Source organism: Lepidochelys kempii, chromosome 3 (genome assembly GCF_965140265.1).
Source record: "Lepidochelys kempii isolate rLepKem1 chromosome 3, rLepKem1.hap2, whole genome shotgun sequence".
NCBI lineage: Eukaryota > Metazoa > Chordata > Testudines > Cheloniidae > Lepidochelys > Lepidochelys kempii.
In genome coordinates this window covers 36439851-36465599 of record NC_133258.1, presented here as the reverse complement: position 1 = coordinate 36465599, position 25749 = coordinate 36439851, and the positions used below count along the sequence as shown (strand labels likewise).

General features: G+C 39.4%; 1 protein-coding gene across 23 annotated transcripts in view; it reads right to left on the bottom strand.

Moving 5' to 3' along the window:
* The window catches only part of MYT1L (myelin transcription factor 1 like), a 380247-nt gene that overhangs the window by 147426 nt on the left and 207072 nt on the right, over positions 1-25749 (bottom strand). For 22 of the 23 annotated variants that reach the window (XR_012157935.1, XR_012157936.1, XM_073336127.1 and 19 more), the window contains 3 exons: positions 7720-7774; positions 7504-7537; positions 7142-7204 (listed from right to left, as the gene is read on the bottom strand). The exons of the other annotated variant lie outside the window; for it this stretch is intronic. Coding sequence is in view for 20 of the 22 variants with exons in the window: in XM_073336127.1 (XP_073192228.1) it covers positions 7142-7204; positions 7504-7537; positions 7720-7774 (152 nt within the window). In the remaining 2 variants the exon portion in view is untranslated. The remainder of the gene's footprint in view (positions 1-7141; positions 7205-7503; positions 7538-7719; positions 7775-25749) is intronic. 23 annotated transcript variants of the gene reach the window in all.

Sequence of the window (25749 nt, the reverse complement as noted above, 5' to 3'; positions counted from 1 at the left end):
GCATTTTTTAACAACAAATCTTCTGTTTTAAGGAACAGATCTCATCCTTCAAAAATTAAAATGATCACAACATGTCTATTTGTACAATTTCATAGATGAAAGGACCAGCGACAGTACAGAAAGACAATAAACATAAGTTAATATCAAGTAATACTTTGGTGGGTAGTCACAAAGCAAAATACTTTTATAGAGTTGGTGATTAGTCATATATTATAGATCCAAACATTATTTGTGTCTCCTCTCCTCACTTTTGTGATACTTGTTTGCTTCTGAAAAAGGCTTCCTTAATGTTACATGGAGAAAAATGGGGCAGAGGGAAGCCCTATACTTCCAACATGAACTTAACAAAGAGCACAAAGGATTCCTGTCTGGATGAAACGTTTGGGTTTGTTCTGTTTATTTCAGCCACATTCTAATTTTTCAGCAATCACACTGCAACACACCGTTAGGGATCCATCAATATTTCCATTTTAAATCTGAAGGATTTATGATTCAGCCTTAAAAATTCATTCTGCACTGAAACTTAATTTGCATGGTCTTAGACTAGGAATGTTTTTTTCCCCTTCCCAATTTCCCATACAACAGTTTCAGCTGTTTGCAGTTATACATATAAAAAAAATTACTGCTCTACCAGTTTAAAATTGTTTTCTTCTCATATTTGTTAAAAATGGTTTTCATTTTGAAGCATGTGGTATTTGGCAAGTGATTAGTCCATAATAGAACCTAATTGCTTCTGTTATTCAAGGGGGGGAGGGAATTAAGCAACCATGTTATGGAGGTTTTAAAAATAGGCCGTTGCTCGGACTCACTATATTTTTAATGGAATCTAGTTAAGAGTTTTATGATGTGTCTAAATACATATTTATATGATAGACCATATCCATCTTTTGCATAAATCATGTGCATTTTAATACAAAATTCAAAATCCATAGAAACACAGTAGGCTTTAATATTTCCAAAACTGCCATTTACATCTACTGGAGAAGTAACAGTGGCCACAGTTTGCTCTCAGTTACACAGGTGATGTGCCTGCATAATGAAGAGAAGAATTTGAACTCATGCCGTTTCATTTATTGTTGTATATATAAGGGCTGGATCCTGTTTGCATTAAAATCAATGGTAAAATTCCCATTTATTTTAATGGAAGCAGGATCAAACCCAGGGATGTCTTCAGGTATTTAGCTAACAATCACACGTGAGATACTTTACCGGTGTGAGTAGTTTACGTTTACCAGTGTGAGTGGTTCCATTATATTCAGTTTGACTACTCACAAGCAAAAGCATTTGCAGAATCAGGACCCATAGCCACTCCCTGAAGTCACTATTATATCGACAAATAATTCATAATTTTTCAGAGTATCTAATTACCATGTGTGGTTAAACAACAGTCCACAGTGGATCTGAGGGGTATCAAGTAAATACTTGCCAAGAAAGAAATCCAGGCAGCATGAACCAGTGGATAGTTTTTGGACTGGAACTCAAAAACCTTGAGTTTTATTCCTAGCTCTGCCACTGACTTGCTGTGTGACCTTGAGCAAGTCACTTCGACTCTCTATGCCAGGGTGGCCAAACCTACTGCCCTTCTGAGCCGCATATGACAATCTTCAGAAGTTCAAGAATTGGGGCACACCAGCCGGGGCTCAGGGCTTCTGCCCTGTGGGAGGCACCTGCAGGTTCTTGGGGCTTCATCCCCGTTCCTGCTGAAGCCCTGAGTCCCCGCAGGTGCGGCTCATGGGGCTGAAGCCCCGAGACCTGCTGTCCCTGCTGGGCAGAAGCCCCTACCCTGGGGTCAGGGGTGGCTCCATGAGCTGCACTTTAACAGTAAAAGAGCCACATGTGGCTTGTATGCCAGTTTGGCCACCCCTGCTCTATGCCTTTGTTTCCGCTCCCACTCACTGTCTGTCTTGTCATTTTGTAGTGCCTGATACTGCAAAGGTTTATTCACATGTTCAACTTCATGCACTGTGAGTAATCTCAGTGGCTTCAATGATATGTAGCGTTAAACACATGCATAAGTCTTTGCAGTACCAGAACCTCAGACTGTAAACTCTTCAAGATAGGAACTGCCTCTTATTACATTTCAGAGTAACAGCCGTGTTAGTCTGTATTCGCAAAAAGAAAAGGAGGACTTGTGGCACCTTAGAGACTAACCAATTTATTTGAGCATAAGCTTTCGTGAGCTACAGCTCACTTCATCGGATGCATACCGTGGAAACTGCAGCAGACTTTATATACACACAGAGAATATGAAACAATACCTCCTCCCACCCCACTGTCCTGCTGGTAATAGCTTATCTAAAGTGATCATCAGGTTGGGCCGTTTCCAGCACAAATCCAGGTTTTCTCACCCTCCACCCCCCCACACAAATTCACTCTCCTGCTGGTGATAGCCCATCCAAAGTGACAACTCTTTACACAATGTGCATGATAATCAAGTTGGGCCATTTCCTGCACAAATCCAGGTTCTCTCACCCCCTCACCCCCCTCCCAAAAACCACACACACAAACTCACTATCCTGCTGGTAATAGCTCATCCAAAGTGACCACTCTCCCTACAATGTGCATGATAATCAAGGTGGGCCATTTCCAGCACAAATCCAGGTTTTCTCACACCCCCCCCCACCCCCATACACACACAAACTCACTCTCCTGCTGGTAATAGCTCATCCAAACTGAACACTCTCCAAGTTTCAATCCAAGTTAAACCAGAACATCTGGGGGGGGGGGGTAGGAAAAAACAAGGGGAAATAGGCTACCTTGCATAATGACTTAGCCACTCCCAGTCTCTATTTAAGCCTAAATTAATAGTATCCAATTTGCAAATGAATTCCAAATCAGCAGGTTTCAGAGTAACAGCCGTGTTAGTCTGTATTCGCAAAAAGAAAAGGAGGACTTGTGGCACCTTAGAGACTAACCAATTTATTAGAGCATAAGCTTTCGTGAGCTACAGCTTAGCTGTAGCTCACGAAAGCTTATGCTCTAATAAATTGGTTAGTCTCTAAGGTGCCACAAGTCCTCCTTTTCTTTTTCCAATTCAGCAGTTTCTCGCTGGAGTCTGGATTTGAAGTTTTTTTGTTTTAAGATAGCGACCTTCATGTCTGTGATTGCGTGACCAGAGAGATTGAAGTGTTCTCCGACTGGTTTATGAATGTTATAATTCTTGACATCTGATTTGTGTCCATTTATTCTTTTACGTAGAGACTGTCCAGTTTGACCAATGTAAATGGCAGAGGGGCATTGCAGGGACATGATGGCATATATCACATTGGTGGATGTGCAGGTGAACGAGCCTCTGATAGTGTGGCTGATGTTATTAGGCCCTGTGATGGTGTCCCCTGAATAGATATGTTGGCACAATTGGCAACGGGCTTTGTTGCAAGGATAAGTTCCTGGGTTAGTGGGTCTGTTGTGTGGTATGTGGTTGTTGGTGAGTATTTGCTTCAGGTTGGGGGGCTGTCTGTAGGCAAGGACTGGCCTGTCTCCCAAGATTTGTGAGAGTGTTGGGTCATCCTTTAGGATAGGTTGTAGATCCTTAATAATGCGTTGGAGGGGTTTTAGTTGGGGGCTGAAGGTGACGGCTAGTGTCACAAATCTTGGGAGACAGGCCAGTCCTTGCCTACAGACAGCCCCGCAACCTGAAGCAAATACTCACCAACAACCACATACCACACAACAGAACCACTAACCCAGGAACTTATCCTTGCAACAAAGCCCGTTGCCAACTGTGCCCACATATCTATTCAGGGGACACCATCACAGGGCCTAATAACATCAGCCACACTATCAGAGGCTCGTTCACCTGCACATCCACCAATGTGATATATGCCATCATGTGCCAGCAATGCCCCTCTGCCATTTACATTGGTGAAACTGGACAGTCTCTACGTAAAAGAATAAATGGACACAAATCAGATGTCAAGAATTATAACATTCATAAACCAGTCGGAGAACACTTCAATCTCTCTGGTCACGCAATCACAAACATGAAGGTCGCTATCTTAATACAAAAAACTTCAAATCCAGACTCCAGCGAGAAACTGCTGAATTGGAATTCATTTGCAAATAGGATACTATGCAAGGTAGCCTATTTCCCCTTGTTTTTTCCTACCCCCTCCCCAGATGTTCTGGTTTAACTTGTGATGACACAATTGCAGGATAGGAGCCTATATTTATAGAGATTGGGGTTTTTTTATTATTATTATTAAAAGAAAATCAGGGATATAAGACATCTTGAGGGATTTAAACCCAGAAAAGCTAAAGCTATAAACATTGCTTTCCCTACCACCTGCTATGTTCCCACCAAAATAATGACGTGTCAGCCCAAAGATTTGTCTTACATTTGTATGTATTTACTTTGTGAGTTTAAATTAAATATATCAGAGTGATAGACACCATGTGAAGCTGGATAAAATTATGTCATAGTGTGTTTGTTAAGAAAAAAGGTCACAAATCCCAAAGAACTCAAGAGATCCCAGGAAGAAAAAAAAAATTACAAAATTCTGGAGAACTGCTAAACAATTTCCGAGCGGAAGCAAACACCTTTCATTCATAATAAAGAGCTGGTCTGTTATTGTGAATAAAAAGGTCATAACCTTATTAAACTCTGTTCTGTGAGGCTAAATGAAATTGAGTTATGTTTCACTGGAGATATATAAACGTCTTGAACACACATCTGGAATTTTTAGACTTTTAATTTTCTTTTACATAAAATGTTTATTTTATCCCCCTGTCCCTGATAACAACCAAGATTAGGTGTGTGTGTGGAGGGGGGGTGGGGGAGTTTGAAACAAGAAAAATATTTTCAAAATTATTTTAAATTATTTATTAATAAGATTTGATACAATAATTGAAAACCAATCTTTTCTGAACCAGAAATCATGTAGTGAACCCCAACAAAAAATGGTTCCTAATCAAATTAATAGGAGATCTGCTAGTTGCATATAATCTGAGTAGTGGATTGACAGTCACGGTGTTAAAAAAGAAGAGACATTCTTTAGCAAGCAGAAAAAAGAGGTTTCAATATGTTTCCAATTTTTCTGCTTTGTGAGTCCTCCACAAAAAATTCATTTAATTAGCAACTCTGAGATTCAGTCTGTTCTTATATTGACACACCAGAATCATGTCAAGGAAGCAAAATCCAGAATTAATATTTCTAAACTGCACCTAATCTTGTCCAACTTTACAGCTATTCCCTGTGCTTCCCATCTGAAAAAGGATCATAGTGTACGTACACACACCACACACAAACACACACACGCGCACACAGAGGTACAGCAATTCAGAAGAGACTGCTGTGACTGTTCTGTTCAAACAAAATGTCATTTGGAAATTGTTTCCTTAGTTTGATTTCAGGAAACATGTTTTTGGAAAACTGAATCCAAATCGCATGAAATGCAAAGAAGTGCACTCAATTAATTTTTGTATCGTTTATTTCCTGTGGAGGACATTATAACTTTATCATTTAACTGTTGACTATTCATGGAATTTCTGAAGAAGAAAAAAAAGGGGGTTGGTGCCATTCATTAATTGCTGATGAGACTTGTATTTATATGAAGAAAATGAACAAAAGAATGATACGTTTTGAAACTGGAAGTCCTAAATAGTCTTAAGGAATGTGATTTTTAATATTTCTGCTAAATTATTCATATCTCTGATAGAAATACAAAAATGAAGCCACCTTTACTTTTATGGACAACAACATGATTAGAGCAAGAAATTTGAATATGCTAATAAAGAAACCAAAATGGTTAACTTTTCCTTTAAAACAGCATTCAAAAGAATTTTTACATGTTTATCACTTTTATAATTTAATTTTTAAAAAAATATTTGTGTGGACTTAACTGTGGACTTATATGTCTTTGAAAAGAAACTCAGATAGTAGAGTAGATTTATACATCTACCTTATACCTGTGGTTCAAAAAGTGAATTAGTTATTTTAGTTTAATCCCTAGTGAATATATGTGATTTATTACAAAATGGCCACTGAATTTCGCATGAAATGTTTATTCTTTAAATAGCAATAGTTTCGTTATAATCTGACAACAATACTATTTACAAAAATCAATAATGAAAAAATACAAAAGTTTAGAACAATTTCATGCTAGATTAAATAACTTGTTCCAGTTCAATCGAAAGAGGGCCAAAATGTCAGCCATTTTGTCTTCTACATTGGTTGTCATATGAAACAAGTTAAATAAAATGTACTCCATATATAAGAAAAATTCAAAAGCTTATGTACTAACGGGTAAATTTTCACAATATTGTACAAGAAATGCTTGAACAAACTGCAGAAGCAACCAAAGTTGTTTATCTGCATGCTCCACATGCTATTTTGAACATTTACACTGCAAACATAGAAATGTAAAGGTTATATTCTAGACGACTTTCAGACATAAGTATACATAATGCAATCCTGCCTTGATGTATTATTAGCAATTAATAGCTAAACACATCCTCCTTCTGGAGATCTCTCTACTCACAGTTTAGGAGCTGAAGTAACAGTATTTACGACTAGAGTATAATCATCTGAATTTCAAAGTCTCATTATCATGGATCTGTCCTAGACTTTGCCCTTTGAATCTAACCTCATCATTGAACTCTCTGTACTCAAAAGCTTATGCTTTCGTTCCAGTTATGAACTACATTAAATGATAGAAGTCACGCTGGCACCAAAATGTCAATAAGGTCAAATTTTAATTTGCCACACATGAACTACAGAACTGCATACAAACACTGAGAGAAGATGGGAAGCAGAAACAAGTGTTCTCAGCAAAACAATGTGATAGATTTTGCAAGACATTCAAGATTACCACCTATGTGATTAGGATGCATATAGAATTGTGGTAAGTTGGCTAAGAGAGTTTGGGACATGTCCTCATTTGGATAGTTTTAGTTTTTAATTTACATTGTGCTTAAATGTGATCACATTTTTAAATATTTTGAGCATCCTAATAAATGATATATCTAAACGATAGAAAGTAGTTGGAAAAAAAGAAAGAGAAAAGAAAAAATGTATGAAACTGAATGGCTTCTAGAATATCCAATCCCTATTTTTTATCATTGATTGGGTCGTTAGCAAGGTCAAGTCAGATAACTTGCTTATCAAATCTCTTCACTATATACAAAAAATTACAGATATTACCTTCTGTGTCTTGCATATTTGCCACTAACATGACCACTGCCATCACAACCAGGAGTAGGACAGCTGCAAAAAGGAAAGAATTAATTATATAGGTGCCGGTATGCTGCAGGAAGATGATACTAAAAGCAGGCAGTAGATATTACAGAGATGGAGGGCAACAAAGACAGAAAGAGAGAAATCAAATAACTGAAGGGAAAAAAAGAGGGGATGCTTTTTATTAGCAAGTCTCAGGGGAATTAATTTCATCAGTGCAGCAGGGCATGAGCAAACCACCAATGAACTTGAAAGTGCATTATACCCATTAAAAGGCATGAATTTTCTAAATTGCTAATGGGGATACATTTTACACTCAGAGCACTAACCTGAACAGCTCTTGTATGGCTGGTTCCACGGGAACTGCAGAGAGATGGAAAATATATAAAAATTTATCATCTATTACAAGTACCCTCCTTCTACAGAAAATTACCAAAAAGATTGTATAAAAGCAAGGGTCAGAATGAATCGTGCAAAGAGATTCTGGAGGATGAAGGTCACCCTGAATGGGGGCCTTGAGTGATTTACTGAAGCAAGAGACGTACCTCGAACACCTTTGGAGCGTGTGCGATGGCGCTTCTCGTCTGCATCCACCTCCATCTGGGAATAGATTAGCAGGCAGTCAATGTTCTTATCCTGCATGCACAGACTATCAATGCACAGACTGATACAGTCTCTCACACAATTTATTGGCAATATTTTAATTCCATTTTATCCTGTAAGGGAAATTGTACCTCAGAAAGGATTTTTAGGATCCCTATATTTGTTTAAAAACAGAAATTGCATGTTGATTTTTGCTTTAATCAGTCTGCTTGCATGCCCTCTTTCATAATAGATTTTGTAAAACTGTAAAAGCCATAAATGTCCTCTATTTTTGAAAGGATTTTCTTGACCGGAAACCCAGGTTACTTGGATATATTTTTTGCAACAAGGGTATAATACATTTCTATATAGTTTGAAACTAAGGTCAAGTAGCCCCATTTCATAGGTTGCCTTATTACAGGTGGCTTTAGAGTGGATAAATAGTCAGGGAATAAGAGAAAGGAAAAGAGAATGAGATGGGAACAAAGAGACATGATTGGGGTACATAGGTCTGCATGGTACTATTTAATATGAGAGGGACAATGTAAGTAAGGTAATACCTTTCATTGGACCAATTTATGTTGGTGGAAGATACAAGCTTTTGAACTACACAGAGTTCTTCAGGTCTGTGAAGCTCAAAAGATTGTATCTTCCACCAACAGAAGCTGGTTCAATGAAAGATAATACCTCACCACCATGTCTCTCTTATAACCTGGGACCAACACATCTACAACATCGCAAACAACTATTTAATATGGATTTTGGTCTTTTCTTGATGTATCCCATTGATTAGGTAAATACTATCAAGTCTAAATAAAGTGCTTAATTACTGAATGTGGCTATATCTGCCTCTTCATTTTATAAACAGGACTCCCATCTGGGGTGACGAATTATGTGATAGTAAATATTCTGGCACTCTTATGTCTTTACTGGTCAGATAAAGGGTTTCCCATCAGATCTTAGCTGGAAGCATAAACAGTGACCTATACAAGTTTCAATATGCTTGTGTGGCTTCTCCTAATCCCTCCATGCTCCAAATAGCATCTGATCCAATACATCTGCATTGGTCCCAACGGGTCTTCAAAAGGGCACTCAGTCCAGTCTAAGAGTCGATTTAATCCTCTTGGTCACAAATACAGATCTTACTGGAATTTGTTGAAACAAAGGCCATAACAGGAAAAATATATTCCATCCCTTAGGTGCAAAGTCTGGTGCAGCAGCCACCTGAGATGTAGAGACACTGGGTACTGAGACCCAGGTAGGTCCACACATATAGGAGTGCTATTGTAAAGGTCACAAAGCAAAGCTTAGAAATCAGGAGCACCAAAGTGGATGCAGACAACCCCTAGGGGGTTTGTTTTCCAAAGACCACATACAAAATTGGTTGTCAGTTGATGGTAATATTTGGATTGACAGCTGAGATTGCTGGTCTCAACTGTCTTACACAAAAGCACAGGGATTTGTACCCACAATCTTTTCACAATGGCTTAGATATGAGTAAAGAATACCTTTAAATACGAAAACTTCAGAAACACAGACTCATACAACTTGCAATTAATCCTTTACACCCAACTCCACTAATTGTTGTAGCAGATTATTGTTATTTATTTGTATTCCCACACCACCTAGGAGTCCATTGTGCTAGGCACTGTACAAACAGAGAACAAAAAGTCAGTCGCCACTGTGAAGAGCTTACAAACTAAATACAAAAGCAGAGTGAACAATGTGATGGTAGTTCCACAATTTTTTCGGGGGGACGAATTAGTTAGGAAAGGATAATCTTAATGGAAAGGGAGAGAGGACACTGAATGTAAAGGATGTGGGGGAGGGGACAGGACAGGGGAGAGGAAGAAGAGACTGTGAGGGATCGGGAAGGGAGAGGGTTAGATCAAAAAACCAACCAGCACAGGGCAAAGGAAGTCCTGTCAAAACTGTAGAAAGTTCTCCAAAGGACCTAAAGACCCCTACTTTGGCTGCTTCTGTCCCTACCAGATGAAATCTCTGGCTGGCTCCTTTTTGCAGCTGTCTCCCAAGCCCACATGGCAGGGGCAGGGGAGACATCACCTGGGTCCCAATGTCCCTAGAGTTGGGGGAGTCACCACTGCACAGTTGTGAGTCCAGAAGGGCCGCATGGGAGAGTAGGTCCAGTTGGACCCCATTTCCCTCCTCCTGCCTGCCAGTGCGGCAGTCCCTGCTTTGGCTGTTTCTGCCTCTATAGGCTTGAGCCTCTGGCTGAGATGAGGCCAATCAGCACATGACAGTTGGCTAGGTCTCCCCCTCCTGTGGTAAAACCCACAGGAAGTAACTCAGGGGCAGAAAAACTCAGTGAGGATCCTTTCATCCATTTTACCTGCAGGGAGGGGGCTGCTCCTGCACTGACTAGGATCTGGAGCCCCCCCAGAAACTGGGATCTGTGGAAGGGAAGTGACATCCTCACAGAGGCTCTGTACCTCACCTGGTTGGCTCCTCTGGTCCCAGGCAATGTGGTTCAATACCTTCTCCTAGGAAAGACTCTTTAAATTTAGGTACTTATTCTGCAGCAAAGTGTCAGAATTAGGAATTCAGCCCTAAACTTTGGAATCTCTGTAGGGCTAGAGAGAAGACAATGTGCATTTACAGAATGCTCTGTGAGGTCCTGGGAAAGGCAAAATAGTGCTACAAAGGCAGCTGAACTCCATTTCATATGGGAGACGTCAGAACTGTGTGTGTGTCATTCATGCATTGATTTGGTGACACAATCCCTCCCCAGCTTCTGGCCCTGCATGATGAGTTAAAGAGGTCATCAGCTATGTTGCTAAAACCTTTGGGAGAAAACTCACTTAAATTCTAAGTCCAGCCTTGACAGGATGGTTTCTGGCCACATTTTTGATAAACGTGGCATGCCTATCACTGAAGTGAAAACAGCCGTGTTTGTGACTGTTCCGTGTAACCTAGCTACCACCTTTTCCATGCCTAGCATGGAACAGCCTGTTTGGCATATCACAAAAATCCATCACATGTGCCACATTCTTTTCACTTTACTGACAAGAAAGCAACATACTGCAAAGACCTAGACATGGAGTTACCTGACTAGCAGCCTGTGTGTGGTAATGTTTGGAAAACATTATCTGGCATAATCAACCATGGAATAGTCTGCTTAATTAGCTGTTACGATCTTAGCCTGATAATACAGACATAAATGTGCTTCATATAGTGGTAATCCCAGTTAAGATGATATTCTGTGTAAATTCAGGTGCAGGACAAGGAAGAGGTTGGTTTGCCCATGTTTGCCAACCAAATTAGCTATCTTCATTCAAGAAATCCATGTGTATCTCTAACCCCAGATACAGCTTCATGTATATCTAACCACACTGATAGCTGAAGAGGAGGACCACAAATTTGTCCATAGGTGAGATCCACAATACTCAGGTCCAAAGAGGACTTGAAATGAGAGCCAATGTACTTATGCATGCATCCACAGTTCTCCAGAAAGGAAGATTTTGCTTGAAGGACCAAATTGTGATCCCACCCCACTGCAGGAACCTGATGACATGGGAACTGGTGGAGGGGGAGGAGGCAGACTGAGTGATAGAGTGCCCACACAACCATGTTCAACTGTCCTATGTAGGGGTATATAACAGCTGTAGATGCTGTTACAGCAAGTGAGCAGTCACAGAAGTAATGTACCTGCCTTCCTAGCCATCTATGACTTTGGGGGCAGAATTCAATGCTTCTTGGAGAATCCCTAAGCAATGTCCATTTCCTCAGGTTTTGTTAGAGATAGAAGGAAAGAATTTTGGCCTTAATGAATAGGAAGGAGTTCATCTCAGGAGCCCTACTTTCTACACAACAGTTATATTCCATGACATGTACTTACATTTTCATGGAACATTGGGCCACCTTCTCTGGAGAAAGGAGGATGCATGGCTTGGATGACAGATTAACTAGAACAGTCAGGAGTAAAGCTGGGTGGGAAATGGTTTTCCAGTCCTATGAAAAGTTTTGAGATTTCAAAATTTTTCCCATTTTGAACTGGGATGAACCCCATAGTCTTTCAAAGTTTTTATCAGCATAGCCAAATAGCCTAGTGATTAGGTTGCTCCTCACTGGCAGAAAAGGGGATAAAAGCAGCCCTAAGGAGGCTACACTGGAAGCAGCCAATCAGAGAAGGGCTGAAGGGAGCAGCCAATCAGAGCGAAGCAGGCCCATAAAAAAAAAAGGAGTTGCAGGGCAGAGGAAGGCAGTTCTCTGCTGGGAGCCCAGGGAGGAAGGACTGTGCCTCTGGAGGGCTAAGAGAACTGCCAGCACCCTGGACAGAACAGTACTGCTAGCCAGAACCGGGTGAGCGGGAGACAGCTCCTGGCTTGCTGCTGGGATTTGCAGGCTGAGGCCCTGAGGCAAGGATAAAAAAGATGGTGGGGCCAAAAGGTAAGTGGCCAGACAATTTGCTGCAGTAGCCACCGACTAAGGGAAGTGGCTGAAGAGCGGACTGCAGGTCCCCCGAAAGTGGAGCACTGCCCCTGGCATAGCCAGAGGGCTGTGTCGCTGAAGAGGACACCACGGTCCTTGGAGAGATGTGTGTCCTAGAGCAGGAGTGATGGTGGTGAGGCACTACCCAAGGAGGGTGCACTACCATGCAGAGCTAAATCCCAAGACAACCCACAGGAGGTGCCAGAGTGGTGAGTCTCACCCCATTACAGAGACCTATATTCAAGCCCCTGGTTCAAATCAGGCAGAATAGGGACTTGGACGTGGGACTCCTTCATCCAGTTCAGAGCTGTACTCATAAGGCAATTGGGTATTCTGGAGTCTCCTTGTCATTATCAACGTTGTATTTTCTGACAAAAAATAGTTTAATAGTTTACAAAATAGTTTAAAAATTCCTGACCAGCTTTAATCGGGAGGACTTTAAACTAGCATCTAGGGAGGAAGATAATAAGAGGTCAAGTACAATACATATGCTCATACATAGAATCAAGGTAGCTTGAATGTAAATAACCAAGCCATCAAGGATGTAAGAAGAAATTCTTCTACTCCCTATTTACCAATGTTAGAAGCATGAGAAATAAACACGAGAAATTAGAAATAGAATCATAGAATATCAGGGTTGGAAGGGACCTCAGGAGGTCATCTAGTCCAACCCCCTGCTCAAAGCAGAACCAATCCCCAACTAAATCATCAAGCCTGACTTTAAGAATATCTAAGGAAGGAGATTCCACCACTCCCTAGGTAACGCATTCCAGTGTTTCACCACCCTCCTAGTGAAAAAGTTTTTCCTAGTATCCAACCTAAACCTCCCCCACTGCAACTTGAGACCATTACTCCTTGTTCTGTGATCAGCTACCACTGAGAACAGTCTAGATCCATCATCTTTGGAACCCCCTTTCAGGTAGTTGAAAGCAGCTATCAAATCCCCCCTCATTCTTCTCTTCCGCAGACTAAACAATCCCAGTTCCCTCAGCCTCTCCTCATAACTCATGTGTTCCAGTCCCCTAATCATTTTTGTTGCCCTCCGCTGGACTCTTTCCAATTTTTCCACATCCTTCTTGTAGTGTGGGGCCCAAAACTGGACACAGTACTCCAGATGAGGCCTCACAATGTCGAATAGAGGGGAACGATCACGTCCCTCGATCTGCTGGCAATGCCCTACTTATACATCCCAAAATGCCATTGGCCTTCTTGGCAACAAGAGCACACTGTTGACTCATATCCAGCTTCTCGTCCACTGTAACCCCTAGATCCTTTTCTGCAGAACTGCTGCCGAGCCATTCGGTCCCTAGTCTGTAGCGGTGCATTGGATTCTTCCGTCCTAAGTGCAGGACTCTGCATTTGTCCTTGTTGAACCTCATCAGATTTCTTTTGGCCCAATCCTCTAATTTGTCTAGGACCCTCTGTATCCTATCCCTACCCTCCAGCGTATCTACCACTCCTCCCAGTTTAGTGTCATTAACAAGAAATGCTCATTAACAAAAAGAAATGGACTATAACTGGTATTGCTGAAACCTGGTTAGCTGCATGGAATGTTAAAATCACTGGATACACCGTATTCAGGGAATAGGCAGAAGTGGATGCAGGTAGCACACTACGTCAAAGACACCACTACCTGCTTTCAGAAGACACGATCTAGAATGCTTATGGATCAATGTTCTTTCTGAGAAATCACAAGACAAGGTCCTGGTGGGTATCTGTTATAGACAACCAAATCAACAAGGATACAGGATGAACAGCTCCTTAAACATGTATCTCTAATGTGCAGAAAGGAAAATTGCATTACCACCAGGGATTTCTATCAATAAAATAACCTTGGTGTTTCTAAAAATTATAGGTGACGACTTTCCAAACAAAACGAACTGGAACCAACTTAGAGAAATTGAATTGAAAATTGTTGGTCACCTAGATGCAAGTCATTATTACCTAATTTCATTTATGTGCAAACAGAATGTAGTCCCAACCAACTATATATATATATATATATATATATATATATATATATATATATGGTGCTTTAAAAGGGCCAATTTCCGAAAGCTGAAAAAAATCATGAGCAAAACTGAGTGGGAGGAAACATTTAAATACAAAACTGTGAATGAAGGTTGGGAGTTGTTTAAGAATAATTTATTAGATGACCCCCTCAAAACAAACAAGCACTCCCCCCCATCCCATCCACACACAATTCCACAATCACGTGAGAGGGCTTCTTTGGTTTAAAAAATATCTTGGTTAAGAGGGGAAGTGAAAGTAGAAAGTAATAATTAAATATATAAATCATAGAAAAACATGGAAGTTTATAAAGAGTACAGATCAGGGATTGGAAATTACGACTATTGATAAGGGAACTTACACATACCAATGGAAACTCTGCAGCTAGTAGGATTAAGGCTAATAAGATGGAACTCTTTAACTATATCAGGAACAAATGAAATCCATCTGATATTCAAAAAGGATGGTAAAATTATCAATCATGATGCAGAAAAGACAGAAATATTCAATAATTATTTCTGTTCTGTATTTGTCAAGAAGCAGGATGATGTAGTCATATTTTAAAGTGACAGAATAGAAAGTATTTTCTTATCAGGAACTAGGGAGATTATAAAACACAACTTTTAAAATTAAACATTTTAAAATCAGTACTAGTGGATAACTTACACCCAATAATATTAGGAGAATTGGCCAAGGAGCTCTTTGAATGATTAATGTTGATTTATAACAAATCCTAGAACACTGGGTGTTTCCAGAGCACTGGGGAAAAGTAAATTTTGTAACAATTTTTAAAAGGTAAATGTGTGACTTGCATAACTAAAGGCCAGTTAGGCTGACATCGATCCTGGGCAAAATCGTGAACAGGTTGATATGATGCAATTAGTAAAAACTTAAAGGATGGTAGCATAACTATGCCAATTGCCAACACAATTTTATGGAAAATAGGTTTTGTCAAACAAATTTAATATAGTTTTTGATGAGATTACAAGTTTGGTTGATAAAGGTGGCTATGTGGACATTCTGTAAAGAATATGTCTTGTACCACATTCTGATAATAAAATGAGCACTGTACACAATCAGTACATCCCATACTGGTTAATGGATAGATCTTTAAAAATAATGTAATGCAAGAAACTGTAAATGGAAAATCATGATCCTATGGGGTTGTTTCTATTGGGATCACACAGGAATCTGTTCTTGGCCCAATGCTATTCACAGAAAAAATAAAGTAATTGCTGGTGAAATCTGCAGATGACAAAAATTGGTGGAAAGATAAATAATGCTATGGATAGCTCAGTTATACAGACTGATATGGATCATTTTGCTAAAATTGGCTCGTTTGAACATGTCAGTTTCAAGGACCAACATCTAGGAGCAAAGAATGTAGGTCATACTTAGAAGATGGTATCCTGGGCTGAAGTCACAAGGAAAAGTGAAAAGGACTTAGATAACCAACTGAACATGAACACCCAATGGAGGAGGTATAATACCTCTGTATATGACATTAGTGAGACACTTATTTGAATTCCATGACCAGTTTTGGTGTCCACACTTCAAACAGGATGTTGCAAAATTGGGAAAGGTTCAGAATAGAGCTATGATTGATGATTAAGGGTCTGGAAAACAGTAAGAAACTCAGTCTATTTAGCTTATCCAAAAGAAGTAAAAAAAAAAAAAAAAAAAAAGTGGCCTGATCATGGTCTGCGTGGGGAAGTGATTTCTGATAGTAGAGGACTCCTAAATATAGTAGAGAAAGGCTTAATGACAGCATGCCTGGATGCTGAACCTAGACAAATTAAAACTGGAAACTAGGTGCATATTTTTAACAATGAGGGTAATTAACCCTTGGAACAATTTATCAAGGGATGTGGTGGATTCTCCATCACTTGACATCCTTAAATCACCACAGGATTTGAAAAAAATGCTATCGCTCAAGCAGAAATCATAGGTTTGATGCGGAAATTACTGGGTGAGCATCTATGACCTGTGTTATGCAGCAGGTCAGACTTAATGATCATTAATGGTCACTTCTGATCTTGACATTTACGTATCTATGATAACTACTGGTAAATGCAAGATTGCCATAAGATTTACTATTGCCAAGAGGAAATGTTACTAAAATATTGTGATATTTTGTTTTTCTTTGTTTGAAAAAGAAAAGTACTGGTAACATTCATGAAAAGATTGGAGACAGAATGTTCAAGAGCAGATGGATCAGATAGGCTGGGAATTAGATGATTCCATGACATGGTTTGCAATTTAAAATTTGTTTTCTTGTCACTCTTCAGCTATCAAGTAAAGGCTGGTTTACAGCAAGTCAAACTGCAGGATTCCTGAACAGAGTTTTATTACAAAGACATATTTGCACTATTGTTATATCCTAGATTTGGTCAGCATTTCTTTTTATAACCTAGCCTCAAAAATTTGCTCCTGGCTGGAACTTACATAAGATCGGTCATACTGGGTCAGACCAAAGGTCCATCTAGCCCAGTATCCTGACTTCTGACAGGGGCCAGTGCCAGGTGCCCCAAAGGGAATACACAGAACAGGTAATCATCAAGTAATCCACTTCCTGTCACTCATTCCCAGCTTCTGGCAAAGAGAGGCTAGGGACACCATCCCTGCCCATCCTGGCTAATAGCCATTGATGGACCTATCCTCCATGAATTTATCTAGTTCTTTTTGAACCCTGTTATAGTCTGGGCCTTCACAACATCCTCTGGAAAAGAGTTCCACAGGTTGACTGTGCATTGCGTGAAGAAATACTTCCTTTTGTTTGTTTTAAACCTGCTGCCTATTCATTTCATTTGGTGACCCCTAGTTCTTGTATTCTGAGAAGGGGTAAATAACAATTCCTTATTTATTTTCTCCACACCAGTCATGATTGTATAGACCTCTATCATATCCCTTCTTCATCATCTCTTTTCTAAGGTGAAAGGTACCAGTCATATTAATCTCTCCTCATATAGAAGCTGTTCTATGCCCCTAATCATTTTTGTTGCCCTTTTCTGAACCCTTTCCAGTTCCAATATATCTTTTTTGAGATGGGACAACCACATCTGCATGCAGTATTCAAAATGTGGGTGTACCATGGATTTACAGAGAGACAACATGATATTTTCTGTCTTATTCTCTATCCCTTTCTTAATGATGTCCAACATTCTGTTTATTTTTTTGACTGCCGCTGCACATTGAGTGGATGTTTTCAGAGAACTAGCCACAATGACTCCAAGATCTCTTTCTTGAGTGGTACCAGCCAATTTAGACCCCATCATTTTATATGTATAGTTAGAATTATGTTTTCCAATGTGCATTACTTTGTATTTATCAACACTGAATTTCATCTGCCATTTTGTTGTGCTGTCACCTAGTTTTGAGAGATCCTTTTGTAGCTGTTCGTAGTCTGCCTGGGACTTAACTATCTTGAGTAGTTTTGTATCATCTGCAGATTTTGCCACCTCACTATTCACCCCTATTTCCAGATCATTTATAATACTATTTGTCCCAGTACAGACCCCTGGAGGACACCATTATTTACCTCTCTCCATTTTGAAAACTGTCCATTTATTCCTACCCTTTGTTTTCTATGTTTTAACTAGTTACTAATCCATGATAGGACCTTCCCTCTTATCCCATGACAGCTTACTTTTCTTAAGAGCCTTTGAGGGACTTTGTCAAAGGCTTTCTGAAAATCTAAGTACACTATATCTACTGGTTCCCCCTTATCCTCATGCTTGTTGACCCCCTCAAATAATTCTAGTAGATTGGTGAGGCATGATTTCCCTTTACACAAACCATGTTGATTATTCCCCAACAAATTATGTTAATCTATGTGTCTGACAATTTTGTTCTTTACTATAGTTTCAACCAGTTTGCTCGGTACTGAAGTCAGGTTTACCAGCCTGTAATTGCTGGGGTCACCTATGGAGCCCTTTTAAAAAATTGGCATCACATTAGCTATCCTCCAGTCATTTGGTACAGAAGCTGATTTAAATGATGGGTTACAGACTGCGGTTAGTAGTTCTGCAGTTTCATATTTGAGTTCCTTCAGAATTCTTGGGTGAATACCATCTGGTCCTGGTGACTTATTACTGTGTAGTTTATCAATTTGTTCCAAAACCTCCTCTAATGATACCTCAGTCTGGGACAGTTCCTCAGATCTGTCACCTAAAAAGAATGACTCAGGTTTGGGAATCTCCCTCACATCCTTAGCCATGAAGACCAATGCAAAGAATTCATTTAGTTTCTCCCCAATGGCCGTTATCGTCCTTGAGTGCTCCCTTTGCATCTCAATTGTCCAGTGGCCCCACTGGCTGTTTAGCAAGCTTCCTGCTTCTGATGTACTTACTTTTTTTTTGCTAATACTTTTTGAGATTTTGGCTAGCTGTTCTTCAAATTCTTTTTTGGCCTTCCTAATTATATTTTTACACTTCATTTGACAGAGTTTATGCTCCTTTCTATTTTCCTCACTAGGATTTAACTTCCACTTTTTAAAGGATGCCTTTTTGCCTCTCACTGCTTCTTTTACTTTGTTCTTTTACTTTGTTGTTTGGCCACTGTAGCACCTTTTTGGTTCTCTTACTATGTTTTTCAATTGGGGGTATACATTTAAGTTGAGCCTCTATTACGGTGTCTTTAAAAAGTTTCCATGCAGCTTGAAGGGATTTCACTTTTTACACTGTACCTTTTAATTTCTGTTCCACTACCTTCCTCATTTTTGTGTAGTTCCCCTTTCTGAAATTAAATGCTACCAAGTTGAGCTGCTCTGGTGGTTTCTCCATGACAGGGATGTTAAATTTAATAATATTATGATCACTATTACCAAGCGGTCCAGCTATATTCACCTCTTGGACAAGATCCTGTGCTCCACTTGGACTAAATCAAGAATTGCCTCTCCTCTTGTGGGTTCCAGTACTAGATGCTCCAAGAAGCAGTCATTTAAGGTCTCAAGAAACTTTATCTCTCTGCATCCCGTCCTGAGGTGACATGTACCCAGTCAGTACCCATATCCCCAGACATGGGGATAGTTAAAATCCCCCATTATTATTGAGGTTTTTTTATTTTAATAGCCTCTCTAATCTCCCTGAGCATTTCACAGTCATGATCACCATGCTGGGCAGGTGGTCAGTAATATATCCCTATTGCTATATTTTTATTATTAGAGCTTGGAATTACTATCTAAAAACAAAAACCCTACCATGTGTCAATTAATAAAATGTGTTTTTTCAGATTAAATAAACTCCTGAATTCACACAAACAGAGAAACTAGGCCTAGAAAACACCTATTAAGTCATGTAAATGTATGCCCCCACTTTATTTCCTACATGTATTATCTAGTGCTTTGTCCAGTCCAATTTTCAAAGCCTCAACGAATGGAGCTTCCACTGCTTCTCTCTGATGATTAATCCAGAGCAGAAAGTAATATGTAAGATCACATTCTAATACATCTCACTCAAAAATGTATACATATTCCCAAAAGGCTTTTTAAAAAACATATTTGGCGAATGATTAATTCATGAGCGGTTAGTGTCATGATATTTTGAATACGTTTTTAAAAGTTGGATACTTTTGGTGAATTCCTGGCCCTAATGTGTCAACTTGAGTTTTACCATTGACGTCAATGGGGCCAGAGCTTCTATCTTTAATATCTCTTTTTAGCAAAATACAGTTCAATAAGGATTATCATTTACCATACTGACCTCTACTGTCAAGTAATAAACAAACTATTATTTTCAGACAGCACTATGTAATTGTCAAGAGACTCACATCCTGAATTTGTGCTTGAAACTATGTGAAATAGGTATTCTACCTATTTAACTCATACACAGCTGAACTACTGTGTGTTCATTAGGTACATGGAACTCCCAAGTCAGTAGGCGTTATATTCTGTTTTGAAATCGCATGACATGGCCCAGAATAAAGAAAGGGGAATCCTAAAAAGGAGATGAAAGGCACTTCAATAAAAGAAGCAGATGGGAAAAAATAGTGAGATTTAACTAAAATTAATCTCAGAATTTAGCATAAACAGGGCAAGAGTTTGATCTCAACTATAGCATTATAAATCTGGAGAAACTCTATGGAGTTATTCAGATGTACAGAAATGTAATACAGTATAGTTTGGCTGTAAAGTACCATAGTGGTCTAAGTTCTACAGCAGCCCAGTATTTTAAAGAGAAGGACTCTTAAATAATAGTTTGGCCAGATTCTGCAGGTAGATTTATACCTACATTTGAGGCCCTTCACAGAAATGATCCCAGTGGGCAGAAGGGAAAAAACGGAGTGAGATTCCTGAGAAATAGGAAAAAGGATCAAGTTGCACCCAATTCTGCCCTCCGATACACATGAACACTCCCACTTGCTTCAGTGGGAGTTGCACCTGACTGCACAATCCAGCTACATGGGCCTCATCTAAAGTCAATGTAAAGATTCCCATTGATTTCACTGGGCTTGGAAATAGTCCCTAATTGCATACATTTTCTGCTAAAATTGCCAGCATAGCTTAAATCTCCCACAATCATTGTAGTGGGGGTTGAAGCTTGGGCTGATAGCAACATATGTCCCTTAATTTATGCCTTAATAATCATGGTTTTGCATCTTTGGCTTGCATCCTTCATAAGAACTTTAAAATGGCAAGAGGGAACGGGGCATAACTATATATCGGTTGTCAGCCCATAAAGTTAGCTTCTAACATCTCAACTCCCTTAATTAAATAACATAAGAAAGGTCATGCCACAGCAGAATAAAGTTCTGTATTGATCAGTATCTTGTTTCTGACAGTGGTCAAAGTTTCAAAAATATATAATGAACACTTTGGTAATCATGTTACACTGTACAGTGAGCAGATGTTTCTTCATCTTCCAAACTGCTTATCAAACTATGCCCTGACGCATGAGAATTGATAGACAAACACTGCTTTTTTTTTTACTCCAGCTATTGTAACTGTATATGATAGTCATCTGAAATATCTATTTTCAATGTACTAAACTATTTACTTCAATAATTAATATCCCACAGCAGCTAGTTCCACAGACCAATTCTATATATTTAATGAAATGTACTACACTTAAAATTGTTAGAAGAGTTACAGTGACTATATGATATTTTCCAATTCCCGAACCCAAAGTAATCCCTCAGCTGAAATGAGGGGAAGACCCAGAGGTGCTGAATCTCCAAGACACCAAAAAAAGGGAGATTCTGAGAAACTGCTGCACAGCAGGTGATGGGACAGTGAGTGAGAACAAGAAAGAGAATCGTTATCTGATAGGTCCTGAACAAATGGAACCTGACCTCTGGGGAAAGGTTAAAAAAATTGGGCATGTTTAGTCTTGAAAAAAGAAGACTGAGAGGGGACTTGATAACAGTCTTCAGATATGTTAACAAGAGTTATAAAAAGGACAGTGATCAGTTGTTCTCCATGTCCACTGAAGGTAGGACAAGAAGTGATTGGCTTAATCTGGAGCAAGGAAAATTTAGGTTAGATATTTGGAAAAAACAATTAAATATAAGGATAGTTGAGTACTGGAATAGGATTACCAAGGGAGGTTGTGGAATCCTCGCCCATGGAGGTTCTTAATAACAGATTAGACAGATACCTGTCACGGATGCTCTAGATCAGTGATTCTCAAACTTATTTAATCAGGCCCCCCTTCTTTGTGTCTGTAGTCATTTTTTCCCCTGCCCCTTCATGCAGGTACATCTGCCACCATCCAGCTCTGAAGGCAGAGCAGAGAGCAGTTGTCGCATAGTTTGAGAAGACTGGTCTAGATAATATTTAGTCCTGCCTCAGTGAAGGGGACTGGACTAGATGACCTATCGAGGTCCCTTCCAGTCCTAGATTTCTATGATTCAATGGTTCAATGATGCACACTACATACTGGACATTTTCTGTTTAAACAGAAATAAACTATACAATCCTGGAAAAGACATTTAATGTAATTTAATCTACTATAGACTCAACAATGGGAGCTACAAGGTAGGAAACTGGATTTAAAAACTGGCCAACGGGTACTACTACTCAAGTGGCTATGTCATGACTGAGTGGAGTCCTAGAGGTGGCCTGAGGAAGAGGAAAGGAAGGGGGTGCAGCACCGAATAGGGGGAGTAGAAATTATGTCCACGAAGGATGTAATGCCTCCAAAGGGCTTGGAGGAGTGTGCTTAGTATCTCCCAAGGAGTCTTTGAGTTATGCAGCACTTTCAGTGGCACTAGCAAACTTTCCCTCCCCTTTCCCACCTTGTGATCAGGTTGTGTAAACAGCTGGGCAATGGATATCTCTGGTGCAGAGCAACTCCCCAAACACAGGTGTACCCTTTGTACGGGCAGCTGAGGTTTAACTCAAAGACTTCATAGTCCCTTTATCAAGTAAAACAAGACAATTTTATAAAATAATGAACAGGGCAGTTTTTCCCCAGGAAAATTCCAGCATATAATCAAGGCATCTTTGTAACAGAGATCCAGAGGGAGTTTTGCAAAGATAAACAATTTGAAATAGTGCATATTTTACAAAGGCGTAGAACAAGCACAGGAGTAAAATTTCTGTAGAATATAAATTACTCCTCTGCCCTATTCTCCCTGTGATGCACACACAGAATTTTTATTAATATCAGGGAGAGCCCTGCCTGATGAGGAGACTATGATGTTAGGACTTGCTCTCTAACTTTGGGTAAAACCCACTCCCTCCTGCATCTGAAGGTGAAGAGGGCAGGTGAAAGGAACATAGACTTCAGCCAAATCTGGCTAGTCCTAGAAGGACAGGATGAGCACAGTTTAGGAGATATCCTCCATCTTCTGCTGATCTTACAGGTATCCCCTCCCTGTGGAAAAAGTGAGGTTCAGTGGCTTTTCAGAGGAGTGGCTCCATGAGGTATTGCTCACCAATGGCTCCATGGACTTCAGAGCAGAAATTGTTGTGAAAGTTCATGATGCTCATTTTAGCATTTACTATATATATCTTCTACATCTGCCCATGTGACGGAGGGAAATGCAGTGTGCAGGATCAGGCAAGGAGCCAATAGTAACATGGTTTTTCAGGGATCCATACCACGAGATGTGGTAAGTATAAATAAGAGCATAAGTCAGAACACACCTTGCTACTTCAAAGGGGGTGTATATTGGCCAACTTAAAACATGTGTGGACCTCAGCAGCAATTACATACGAAAGTCAAAGGCACTCAGTATCAAAAGATCAACTCCAAAAGATCAACACAGATCTGCGCCTGACCTTTGGCATAAGGATGAGAAAAAGCATGCAATTAAAACAGGAAGTGTCAAGCCCTTCTGGAAATTTGCTAACATGTCCCAAAATGAAATACATACAATAATGGATTTTTCTCAGATGATAAAAGTTTAATTTTCTAATTCTGAATTTGAACCCTGATAACTTTTTTTAATTCTACCAGTGAACAGGCAAACAAATCATTCAATTTATTGCAAGCCTTAATTCATCCACAGGGATTATAGGAGAGAGTTAGCCCAAAAAGTACCTTAAAAATCACAAATAGGCAGCAGAAAATTTGAACTTCTGAAAACAAAGTCAATGGAGCTGACTGGTGTCCAAAGAGGAAAGCCATGAGGAAATCAGAATGGATTTTGGGCCTTTCTTATTGTTATGGTTTATTTTAACCTGAAATGCTAACCTGGTTTGTTTAACATTAACCAAATCTGAGTAGAAGGGATATCATACTATGGGTGACCAGGCTTGGAAGAACTAGGTTATACCTTGGTCCAAATTAGGACAACATTCAAAACGTGCCAGTAATCATCTTGATCACTGACTTTTATGTTGTATTCTTCAGTTCTTGTTTCTATTAGACTATAAAACAGCAAGTTGTTGGGCACCTCCTAAGGCCTTATCTATAGTATAAGAGTGCACAACTTTAACTAAATTGATTTAAAAATAGATCTAATCAAACCAGTGCAAGCCCCAAATGTTGGCACACTGAAACTGATTTAACCTTTGCTTTTATCAACTTAGCTTGTGTCAGTAACTTACCAACATCAGTAAGAACAAAAGAACACTGGTCCAGCATTTTTTCTCGTCCTAGATGGTGACATATGGGAATTAAAAGTGTAGTATAGTTAGAGCTCAATCATGGGAGATGTTTTGAGTCTCCTTAGGGGCTGAAAGCCCATAACTCCTATCAATTTGCTCAGAACAAACAAATATTGGACCCATATTGCACAAAACATTTAATTCCATATTTCAAAAAAATGCTGAATCAGTACAAATACTTTCCATGTTAGTGAACTTTTCTAAGCCCTGGTCATGAGTGTAAAGAAACATGTTCCATCACTTTCAAAATTACCATAGATTTTTCTGAGGCTCACAAGCCTAATTAACTTTTCCCAGACATGATACACACATTGCCATTCAGGTTTAACAGAGCTCCAGCAACTCTAATATAAGTTGTCAATATACTGTACTATTTGTCAGATTGCAGTGCGATACCTTGGCATAAGTTTGACATAGGAGGCTCATGTTTCTCCAAAAGCAGGAGTACAGTGTACTAAAGCTTTGCAGATGGTGGTCCATACTTAAATTAAATACTGCTGCTACATGGGAAATGCTGAAGCAAGTATGTGGATCAGTGGGTGAAAATTTTACAAATGTACAAATGAATACTGTATATCCACCCCTCAGTATGCACATGTAACTCTTACTGACATCAAACTGAGTTATGTGCACATAGTAAGGGGAAAATATGCCCCAAAGCACAGATTTACATCCAAACCATTATAAACAATCTTAAATGTAAAATACAGATTTTCAAAACTAGTACACATACCTAAATATAAATTTACTTAATATAAAAATAATGTGTTCTAAGTAGGCATTATGGTCTTTTGGGTCTTGTACACTTAACTGAAATGTCTCTATTTCTATTACCTGGTCCTGTGTGTTTGTTTGTTTACATGCTGAAAAGTAACTATTTCTGAAAGACTGACATACATTCTCCCTACAACTCTCAACACATTAACACTACACATGTTTATGTTAAAAAGTCCCAAGCGAATGGACGACCAACCAAGTGTGGATTGTTTAAATAACCGTAGGTGTTGTGGAACATGCAGTCCAGCCCCATACTCCATACACAGAATTCAGATCATGAAATAAAAAGCCAAGGTAAAGCAACGGTAAATTCAGGTCTAAGTGGTCACAACTTAAAAGATTCAAGTTAAAGCTAAAACTCTTAAACTACTGAATCACAATCATGCTGCGTTTCAGCCTCTTTTTTTATTTGGAATTACCCATCTCAGTAGAGGTCTACTAACTATGACTGGGAGTGGACAAACAAAAAATATTGCCCAAAAGCCCAATTAAAACTAGACCAGCTCTGAGCAAACAATGAATATGTATTTAGGATCCTGATTTTCACTGCAAAAAATAAGCATATACATGAACATGTCAGGTAAATGCATATGTCAGGAATCGGTGCCTACAGCAGAGCCAACCTAACAAGTGCATCTGGTCTGTAGAGAGCTGCCTGGTTGGCTATGCTGCCTGATTAGTTGGACGAGTCCAGAGACTGTCTCTT